Below are 11,667 nucleotides of genomic sequence, written 5' to 3'. Positions count from 1 at the left end.
GGAAAGAGGCACAATATCCCCTTCTAGGCTAGGTAATTTCAAGATAATAGCTCTGCTGGCGATGTTTCCTAATAAAAGCTGAGATGGGCGTTGGTCGTAGATGGCAATGCTACTTATTTATTAACAAAAAAAAAGAAAGAAAACCTAAAACTATATGAATAGTATATAAAACTGTGAAAGTACATATATATTGTTTGCTGTAAAGTTAAGAGTGATCTTTGTGATCGGATCAGTGCTTCAAGTTCCACATAAAAATGCAATCAAACGCTCCTGTAACTGTAAATTCCAGATTGTTTTACTGGAAATGCAGTTAGGACTTTATTACAGTAACTGATGTGTATGCGTGCGATATGTCTTGGTTATTTATTTGCTTATTTTGTTGCTGATGTAGTTGGTGGATCTCAAAGCAGAACTCTTCCGAAAGCAAGAAGAATTCAAGAAAGAAAAGCTATTGAAAGATGCTGGCATCTTTGCAAAGCCCAAAACTTCTAATAAGGTAGGAATATTTTTCCATTGTTGTTTCTGTCATTTTTTTTCTCCTTAAAGTAAGGAAGTTCGTGTTCGAATCTAAATAAATAAATACTCAGAGCTATGTTACCATTCAAATGTAAAATCTACATGATGAGGATGTTCTTTAAATTTAATTTCCAGGTGACGTTCTTGTGCGCAGCAGAAAACTTATCTCATGCTTATGTCCATCTAAATCACCACTTAATTTTCGTTCACCAGGGAGCCACAGCTTTGTAACTACAGGAAAAGATGCTGCTTTTTGTCTCTCCGAGATTTGTATGCTTCTCTGCAGCATGGAGGATGAGACACTCTTCTTGATAAATGCTGTGCTACCTGTTCCTCTGCATCATGGTGTATAATAATGAATACACAATTATCTCTCACATTTTACTCTTTATTGCACATTGTTTTGTTTTCATTCTGTAGCTTTCTCGTGGTAGAATATAGTATTGCTGCTGTATTGGAACGACATGCAGCTTTTACAGTGTTATGCTGTAAACAGGCAAACTGATTGTATTTCATATCTCAAAGGAAGGTCATAGAAACAATTCATGGCTTTGTCATTAGTTTAGTAATCAGCACAATTGGTCTTATTAATTATTTTTGTCATTTTTGTCTGATTTCTGAGTGCCTTTTTTTTTCTTCTCAACCTGTCCTTAACTATTATATCGTACTGCAATCTGTGTAATTTTAGGACATACCTGCACAGTAGGTATAGTCTCAAGTCAAACATGTTGAAGATGGTATTTACAAAGTCTTTCATGATTGATTTGCAAAGTTTGCATTATGGGGTTGAAATATTTTTAAATCATTACCATTTTAGTACTTTTATTTCTTTATTTGTTGTTATAAAATTGTATTCTGCAGAAACCAAGCATCTGGAACAAACAAAACAAAGGAGTTGCAAATCGAGCTGAGAAAGATGTTGAGCAGAAGACGGAAGAGGAGCATATATTAGATAAAGCAAGGTAACTGTTAGGCTTGGTAAGAAAGGAATGCTTTGTAGAACTTGTTTTTCAGTGTTTAGAAAAGCACATAAAGCAAGTTATGCACATTCTGGGCCAGCAGTTCTCATTAGGCCAACCAGTAAGATCAGCATCAATTCCGTGCTCTTTACCAGTAATGTACCTACTGCATCCCAGCAGCCTCCTGCTGTAGGGATGCCTGCCCTCACACTATCATAGCTGTCTAAGTATGTCAAGTTGCTGATTTCTGAAAGTCATCTTTAGAATTAAAAGCCAGGGCAGTGATACATAACAATTCTATAGCAAAGTGGTTTTTCGACTTGACAGAAAATAGGTCACTTTTTTGCAAGATTTACCCCATCTTCTAAATGGGTTAGTTGTACAATAAGAAGTGTGTTGAAAATGCAATTTATAAGCCATTTGCTGATTTTGTGTAAGCAGCTCCTTGCTCTTCAAAATTGTCTTCTGCCATTCCAGAAGTTATCTAAGGTTTCATCTGCAGTTTCTAAGATTAAGTGTAACTCCATGTTATCTCTTTTTTCCTTTATTTTCTCCCTGTAAAGCAGTGTTTCAGGATGTCATAACTGCAAATCATGGTCTAGCTTCCAATATTTATCTGACAGACCATAGTAGTTATGTAGAGGTGGAATATTTGTCATGTTGTGTTCCTGCCTATTTGACAAATTACACTTCAGATTAATTCTGTAACTTCACTAAAATTATTTTCAGTATAAACTCTGGAACTGGATATCTGTGTATCTTCAGAAATGTCAGTAAAGGTGCAAAACAAAAACCAGGCATAAGTCAGCTTCTAGTAAGCATTTCAAGCACTCCTGGTACTTTCCTCTTCTATTTATTTAAGGACAAATTGGTCACTTTGAACTGTGTTTGGAACTGCTGGGATTGCAATGTTAATTTTTTTTTTCTTTTTCAGGAAGAAACTAGAAGAGAAAGCAAAGCTGTATGAGAAAATGACAAAAGGCGACTTTCCAGGTGAACAAAACTAGTCTAATATTTTTAATATAGATATATACATACAAAAAAATAGGCTGTAAATTCACCATAAAAGTTGGTATTTCTGACTGTCTGGTGATTTACAGCAGCTACACTATGAATTCACTGCTTGTCTTCTTACATGGAAAATATTTTTTTGAGTTATTATACAAAGTGATTGACATGGGTTATTCTGCTTTGAAAGGGAGAAAAATATAGGTACCAGAGAAAATGAAATTACTTTTTGAAGGACAGCCTGTCCTAGTAAAGCACTATTGGCTTGTTTCACTCACTCATTCATTAAGTGGTGGAATATATTCTGCTTTTTCAATACAGAATCTTAGAAAAACAAAATTAATTTATTCTCCATTATGCAGTCTTTGGATTGCATTGCTGATGTTCTGTCCTGCATTCTAATTCTTGGACCTTTATGAAGAGAAGAGGAGCAGGAGGGGAGTCTTGGCTGGTCCATCTGTGGATGCCAGTCATGCAGCTAATAGGGTTAGAGAATTCTAATTGTCCCTTTCTTCTCTCACTCACTCAGTCCCTTGCAAGAAGTTACTATTAAAATAGAATCCAAATCTCCTTGTGATTAATCTCTTATGTTTTCTTTACTGGTGTCCATCTTTGTCCACATGACCCCACCACTTTTCTCTACTTTTATAAAAAGTACTCTAGCGGCTGCTTAACTGCCAACGCACCAGATATTAAGTATCAAAAAATTATTTGAACTGTTACATAACAAATCCGATATTCCTGAAATAGTTAATGAGCAGAGAATATTTTAGTGTAAAGACTGCAGCTTCTTCTGTATTGTACACAAATGATTAATTGCTTTAAAATACCCTAAAACTTCTATTCAGAAATAGATGTTATCACGGTGGAGCCAATTTATAGCTCTGAATGAGATTTAAGTATTCCCCAATAGTGTGGCCAAGGGCATGGCTAGCAGCTGAAAAGCTGACTGTCGCTATTTTATATTGATTTTGTGCTCAGTTCTGTTCTTTTCATGACTGTTCTCTAAGTATCGATTTTCTGCCTTAGATGAAGAAATTGAGGATTTGTACCTAGTGGATTTTACTCAGAAGATCATAGACAAACAGCATGAAGTACAGGAACTGTATCAGAGCGAAGCTGCTAGAAAGACTTTAGAAAAAGAGACAGATGATGAGGAAACTCAACCTGAAATGGAAATACCACCACCTGAGGACCCAGATGAAGAATGGTTGGTACTACTGATGGGGCTAAGCTGTCCTGACTTGTCTGTTTCCTGACAATTCCATGAGAAAATAATTTTATTCTCCAAAATATGTGGAGTGGCACCTTTTTTTTTTAATGGTTAATACTATACATATACTATACATTGAGAAGAGGTGGTAACATTATTTAATTTAGTGTCTCATTAAGAGACAGTCCTTCATGTTACTTTCCTTTCCATGTAGGTAACACTGCAATAGAATCTATATCCGGGATTTTGAGAAATACCAATCGGGGAAATAAGTGAGACATTGTAGTATCCTCTCTTATTTTCTCGCATAGTTTATGGGAGTTCTGATCACAGTATTGATAAATTTTATGCTTTGGTGTATTGAAAAGAAATGTACTTTAGCAAAACTTGGGGTTTTTATTGTATCCCCATTCCCCTCTCTAATTGTGTGTGACTTAAAAAAGGGGCAGATGTTTCTGTTGTATGACCTCCTCTTAAAAGGACAGAAGCTCTGATTGGAAAAAGAACATGGTTTTCCAGGATTTCTTCTACCATTTAACTGCAGCACAACACATAGTGGCAATTTTCTGTGACATTCCAAGTAACCACTAGTTTTTCATCCAAGACATTAGGAATAATTATGAAACCAGTCTGAGTAAACATTTTCCTGGCCCATTTGTTTAATAAGCTTACGGAATAGAGGTTTTCCTTCTGGTAACCCGTTTCTGAAAAACAGCAGTAACCAATCTAAAACAGAGCACCCGCGTTCTCCAGTTTATCAGGCCAAGATAAGATCTGCAATGTAATGTTTCAGAATAAATTGAGAGAATGAATCCAGCAGAATACCAGAAGACTGCTAGGTTGGAAAGGCAGACATACCCGTTACCAGCATCTTACTGAAATTCAAGGTGAAACTATCAATGAGCGATGGGCTCCAACTGCTTTGTCCTCACATCACTGTAAAGTGACAGAAATTCAAACTGATACATTTCACTGTTCACTTGCTGCTTTTCTATCATTGCCTACAGTGATCTTTATCATTCTGCAGTGATCTTTAGTTGCATCTTTACTATAAGGAATGCAGCCTTTTTTTTCCTACTGATGCTACATTATAGTAAAAAACAAAGGGCACTGAGTATATACTAAGCTTTAGATATCCTTAGGAATTATGTAAAAAAACTAACTTACTAAAAGCACAGATCTTTAAAAGTTTGGTTTTTGGGAACTAGATTGCCAGTCATACTTTTTCAGATGTAATATTAATTCTTTAGAATGGGATAATTGAGGCAGCTTGATGCTAAAGAACTTGCTAGCATTACAGGACAATAAGTATAGCTCTTAACAGCTTTTTTGACAATTGTAAATTAAGTGTTCGGTACTATAAAGAGTTGAATAAGAAGCACAATATGCGCTTCAAAGGAACATTTTGTTTGCATTTTCGTCAGCCTTTGTTATGCCAGTTGAATCAGCCTATTCTAACTAAGCTTTAGACTGATAATTGGAATATATTGTAGCAGTTTCATATGTGCAAGAAGTCGATGCCACATCATTATTTTCACCATGGGAAGCAAGTGCTACACTTAGTTTTATTTTGGTGTGAAAATTACATGACACTGAAACTTTTAACCATTTTTTTACACCATCTTATTGCCAAGGCAAAGTGAGATTGAGTAAATGTCTGTGATTGTTATACGCCCTGTTCAGAATGTATCCTCTTAACCTGTGAGTCTGTTAATTGAAAGGTAGAAGAAACTGTCACAGATGGAGAGACCAAGAGGTGATAAATGCTCTTTGGAAAGTGTCACTGCTTCTGTCTCCTGCTTAAGAGTTCTGTAAATCTGCAAATAGAAGTTCAACATCCAATTTCCTTTGCTTTCATTACAGGGTTGATTATGTTGATTTCTTGGGCCGATCTAGACGCTGTATGAAGAAGGATTTGCCAGGTCTACTTAAAATGGATCAGGAACTTCAAGGGAAAAGGTATGGTTTCTCAAATGGAAGTGCATGTTTCTTGCAGTATTTAACATACATTTTTTTAATGAGAAGGAAGAGAGGCTGTTCTTTGATATCTCATTCTCAGTCCAGAATTGTTGATGCGACAGCTTTCTCTAGATATACTTTACACCAACTTCTACTGGTTACTACACTGTGCCTTAAAAAATAGACAGAGTAGCTACAGAGCAATTGTGCATGACTGTGATTTTATTAAGACTTTCTATTATAAAATCAAATACCATTCCAAGGCTTCTATTTTATTTCACCCTGGCAGTTCACCATTTGAAATACGTGGCTGATGTATTGGTTTTGAATTGTAACAGAACAGAGGCCATGGATATCAAATAAAAGCCCAAATGAAATTTTTAATAAACTACTGAGGCACACTCTTTGATGTAAATGCTGACCAAATGTAAAACCTCACTTAAGGGGCATAGCTTGCAGAGAAAAGTTCTAATAAATTGACATAGTCATCTCTCAGATATTTGATGCATCTTTTAGAACTGTGGTCCTTGTATGGAAGTTGTATTTTATTATACCTTCCAGAAAATGCCAGAGAAGTGATTCCTAGTTCTGTTTAACCTGGAAACTGATTCTAGTCTGTTGGCAATTCCAAATTCAACATGGCATTCAAAGTGAATTTGTTAGATCCCCATTTGTTTGTTGTTGCTCTGGTAAACAGCTGTTTAACAGCTCTTCTGTTAAAATTATTGTGGTTGCACTGAGAATTGTTTTCAGAAAATAATCTAAAGGCACCTCAACTGAGCCTTTACTGCTGCTGAAGTGAAAATTCTTTCACACTGACAACTCATTAGTGTGTTCTCTACATTTCAAACGTAAGATGGAGAATATGAGTGCTTTGAAATTGCAGTCTCTGCATTGACACAGATGACAGTCAGTAAGCAAAAACAGCTTTAGCTAGACAATAAAAGAAAAAGAAACTGCTGCTTCTCTTGGGAAAAGAAAAATATTTCCCATATTGGGTATTAGTATTTGACTTCTAGGGTAAATTAATGGCTAGCTTTTTGTTATTTCAAGTACCCTTCATTTTCTTATGTTAAATCTGAAATATTTCTGTATGTGGTTGCTAGCACCCCAATGCCAATAAAAGTGATTATTTATCTCCTGTTCCATGATTTGATGATTTCATAAAGCCTGTAAGAAAGGATATTGATTTTGTTTAAGTCTTTTGATAACATGTTCTATTAGTACCTTGTTTCAGAGGTAGCTTCGCATTTGTCTTCACCCTGTACCATAGTCATCAATGCTGCATCACTAAATGGTGCCTACAATGATCTGTGTTTTGTAAAAACTGCAACATTGGATCAGAGCCAATCATACCTTCACTGTTTGATATCATAAAACTGTTCGGTTCTGCTTTGTTATACCTTTTTTTTTCTTTTTTTTTTCTTTTTTTTTTTTTTAATTAGTCAAGCTCCTGATGGGAATACTCTATTATCTGAAGATATGAGAAGAGAACTTCAGAGGCAGCAGTGGGAAAAAGAAGAAGAAGAAGCCCTCAGAAAACCCATGGGACCCATACATTATGAGGACATTCGAGAAAATGGTATACTTCCATACTTTATATCACTCAACTTTGTATCACCAGTCAAAGAGATTGGTTTTAGAGGAAGCAAGGGAAAGTCACTGCTTGTGCCTTTATGGCAAACTTCCGGTATGTGTTAAGCCACATGTGTAATAACCATTCAAATTACCAGTACATAAACCTAGATTTATTTTTCCTCAAATTGTATTTTTCTCAGACGTATTTTTCAAATTTCATTATATCCTCCTGTTTTCTCTTTCAGGAAGCTTCACTTCATGCATCATCTAAACCAAGTGTATTTTAGCCATCTAAAACTAATGTGGTGTATGTTTTGGGGAGTAATTCAGAGCCTAAAAGGAGAGTGCGTGGTGCTTGTAGTTACTGTCATCTATAGACTGAGGGTAACTTAAATTTATTGATTTTTCCTCTTCTTTTCAGAGGCCAGACAGCTTGGTGTTGGTTATTTTGCTTTTTCTCGTGACCAAGAACTTAGGCATAAACAACGGGTAACACTGGATATGCTAAGAGAGCAGGTATGAGTTTCAAGAGCAAACTGGGGTAACTCCAAAAAAAACTGGACATCTTTTTCCCTGTTGAAACATGGTACTTGATGAGGATTGCTTTTAGTTGTTCAGTGAAGGAAGATATGTAATTGATTACAATAACAAAGAAAGATTAATTCATGTTTTTCTTTGCTGTTAAGACACTTGATCAGAGAACTAAACGTGAGCAGTTGAAAGAAAAAAGGAAGGCAGCTCTAGATGCAAGGCTGTCTAAACTTCGAGCACGGAAGGTTAAGAAGTTAAGGGAAGCTGGATTAGAGGAAGAGGCAGAAAAATTGGAGAATGGAGGTATGATCTGCTGCCTTTTTAAGTTAAATGCTTGCTATTTCATCTTGCACTTGATCGACGGCCAGGCATACTCTCATTGATTTCAGTTTGGACATTCAGTATATTGGTATAACATATTCTATATATACAATTAGTATAACTGTTAAGATAGAGTTCATAGAGTTGTGTGTAGATATAAAATCATGCCAAAAATACGTTAATAATGCAGGTAGAAATATGATATGTAGATTGTAGGCTTTTTTTTATTCACACTTGACAGCAGCAGTTATGTGGGTTAACTATGCAGGTTGAGGTTAGAGCTGCTGAAATTTTACTGGCTTTTTTATTTTTTAAGATGAGGTAGAATAAAAAGTAGTAACAAGTTAATTTTTCTATCATATAATATAGACTTACAGTTTCAGTGCGGTCTGTAAACTGGACATACAGCTGACTTTGGGATTTTAGGATGATGAATTTGAGTTCTAATCCCATCTCTGCACTGTTTCTCTTACAACACTGCTAGTCAACTTGTACTGTCTGTCTCCCACGGTAAAATGTAGCTAATATTTCACTGTGTCAGAATTCTATGCAAGTGATTAACTGTGAAGTGTTCTGGAAACGAAGAACAGTAATGTGCCACTGCTAACTGTTACTGTTGTTCAGAAGAATAAGAGTGCAAATTGTTTTCTCCAGTAAATGAAATGGAGATAATATGCTAATGTTCTTAATTTTACCTAATTTTCTAGCATCGGTATAACACTTAGCACATTCCTTTTTGGATTATTAAGCAATAGATCTTCAGCAGTCTTACTGATACAACTAGAAAGTTAATTGTCTCTTGGTAGATACATACACTTCCTGACTATCTGGTTCACCCATTATCTCTTCTGAACTAATATGCAGTAATTAAAAAAAAAAATCACCTCCTGACTCAGGTGCATTTCATTATTAGAATGAAATTAGATCACTAGTATGAGCTCTATACATGCAAATATCTCTTGCTTTCTGTTCCTCCTATGAAGTTCATACAGATTTTATCCCATTACTAACAAAAACTATTCTCTCTTTCTGTAACATAGAGGTGAAAGGTGCCTCTGAGGAACCAGAAGCTCCGAAAGTTACTGCAGCGAGCAGAAAGGTAGAAGTTGTCATCCAGGAAAGAAGAGATACAAAGCCTGGCGTGCCTTATGTCCGAGAGTGGGATAAAGGCAAAGGTAAGGAAATGTAGATTCAGAAACACTGTTTGGAAGCAGTGTGCATGCTGCTCTTTTCATTTCTATTCTGTGACAAAGTATGGTAAGACTGAGAAGCAACTGAATACTTTCTCCTTTTGTCTTGCTGGCTAGCTAGTGTCCAGTGCAGTGACTGACAAGGCTTGCCGTAGTGCCAGTAGCTGCTTTAATGTCCCCATCATTGTTTCTTCTAGAGGAGTTATTCCATTTCTGGATGATCCGGAGAGGCTGACAGAATGAAAAATTTCATAGTTTGTAAGATGTACTGTCTTTCAGTGTGATGTCCCATCGCGAAGCACCTTCCTTGTCACAACATCAAGCGATGGCTGTCTTCTAGATCCTTCCCAAACCCATTATCTCATTTTGCACCATTGATTTAAGCTTGTGCACATTGTTGTAGTGTGATGCCTGACTTCTAAGTAAAAGCAAACAAAGAATAGGCAAAGCACAATAAATGTCCAGCTTCTTTAGTACTCCTGTAAGAGCAGCATTCCTGTTCTGTGCAATACTGCTATCACTAGCTTCTATTTACTTCTCACAGTCTCTCTTTGTGTTCAGTTAATGAACATCATTCTGAGGGAAAACTTTGTCGTTCCATTAAAAACCAAAACACTCAGGTCCTGTCTGTTAAATCTTTATCCTCCCTGACACTGTTTTTTTCCTACCTCTGAGGAATCCTCGTATCTGACTGACACTCAGCAGCACTGTGCTACACAACAAATATTCCTCTCAGAAAGCAGAAGACAGCTTACTCTAAAGTGTGAAGTAAAATAACTGTGGTTCACTGAACATAAATGTAACACAAGCATCTAAATTAGTATAAGAAGGGGATAAACAAAAGTCCTCACTCTCTTAGATGCCTTTCTCCTTACTATTTCATATTTTCTTATAAGAAAAAGCAAAGGAAGAAGTCCTGCTCTGATTAGGGCTCTATTTTGCTACATCAGACAAACATGTAGCCCTTCTGTATCAAAATTTTCTACTTAATTTCTTACAAGTGCTGGTAGAAGTGAATACTGAAAAGAATTTTACTGGGTTTAGAGAGTAGGTTTGGGGGACATTGTTGGAGTAAGTTCGGGGGATATTTTTTTAAGCGGCGTGATCTTAAGCTGTCATTCCATTGCAGTACTTCAGAACTATTTTTAATTAGAAATCAGCAGCCATCGTAGTAACTAGAATATCTACCACTTCTGTTGAAATAAAGAAGTTACTGGTTTTCACCTGTGCTCACTAGAGATAATCTCATCATCTCCATCTAATAATAACTAAGCTCTTAATGCTTTGATTGGTTTGTATTTTGATTCACGCCTAACGAATTAGTCATTTTTGATAACCAATGACCATATTATTAAAAGATCCTGAAGTGACTAGGATGAGTTATATAGAGGATGGTTGTTAACTTTAATGCTCAACGCTTTTGTTCCTGCTCTGTACAGAAAATGGACTGTCAGCTTAGCCAGCAATCTAGTACTAGATGGAAAAGTAACTTCAAACGGCTTTACACATCTTCATCTTTTCTGTTTGCTAATTTGTTTTCTGTCCTTTCTGACTGATCTTCAGACCCTGAAATCTATATTCAATCTACCATTTTCCCTGTTTCTGACAGAATTGATGTTTGGACAATGGTCAAAGAAACAAGAAGAACTCAGAGATGAGCGAGATCCAGAATTTGCGCCACCTTCTGATTACTTTATGGGACAAAAGAAGGATGATAATTACAGAAGTCGGAATTTGAACAGTCCTGAAACCTCCTCTGAAAAACTGGAAACGGAGACAGCACCAAAGCAACAGATGCCATCAGTTCAGGCCAATGGCAGCAGTGCTGAAAATGTGCCACCATCAGTACAGTCCCACCACAGCCATGTTCGAGATGAGTCAGCATCCGCAGAGGCCCGTGGCAGTGACGCTCAAGGTGTGCCATCATCATCGGAGGATGACAGCAGCGATGATGAGAATATGCTGCCACCAGCACAGTCTTACGGCTATGGCGCTCGGGGTGTGCCACCGTCGATGCAGGCTTACGGCTATGGTGCTCAAGATGTGCTGTCATCAATGCGGGCTTATGGCTATGGCACTCATGATGTGCCATTTTCAATGCAGGCTTACGGCTACGGCGCTCAAGGCATGCTGCCACCGATGCACGCTTATGGCTACAGCACTCATGATATGCCATTTTCAATGCCGGCTTATGGCTACGGCACCCAAGATGTGCCGCCAGCAATGCAGGCCTACGGCTGTAGTGCTCAAGATGTGCCTCCAGGAATGGAGGGCTGCGGCTGCAGCGCTCAAGATGTGCCACCAGGAACGGAAGCCTGTGGCTGCAGCGCTCAAGATGTGCCGCTGGGAACGGAAGCCTGTGGCTGGGGCGCTCCAAATGTGTCGCCCAGAA

The 11,667-nt window shown here is 37.3% G+C and overlaps 1 protein-coding gene across 1 annotated transcript; it reads left to right on the top strand.

Moving 5' to 3' along the window:
- Nucleotides 1-391: 391 nt before the first annotated feature.
- CCDC174 (coiled-coil domain containing 174) lies at nucleotides 392-11,654 on the top strand (the record flags this gene model as incomplete). The annotated part of the gene is made up of 10 exons (XM_010075774.1): nucleotides 392-496; nucleotides 1,378-1,478; nucleotides 2,410-2,468; nucleotides 3,513-3,693; nucleotides 5,560-5,660; nucleotides 7,106-7,237; nucleotides 7,655-7,749; nucleotides 7,920-8,067; nucleotides 9,126-9,260; nucleotides 10,885-11,654. Coding segments are annotated over 10 exons (1,827 nt in total), but the record flags the coding sequence as incomplete, so codon positions are not given.
- Between the last annotated feature and the right edge of the window lie 13 nt (nucleotides 11,655-11,667).

The sequence above is a fragment of the Pterocles gutturalis genome, unplaced genomic scaffold, assembly GCF_000699245.1.
Source record: "Pterocles gutturalis isolate BGI_N339 unplaced genomic scaffold, ASM69924v1 scaffold50357, whole genome shotgun sequence".
NCBI lineage: Eukaryota > Metazoa > Chordata > Aves > Pterocliformes > Pteroclidae > Pterocles > Pterocles gutturalis.
The sequence above is the reverse complement of the archived record's forward strand: the minus strand, read 5'-3'. Positions and strand labels throughout refer to the sequence as shown.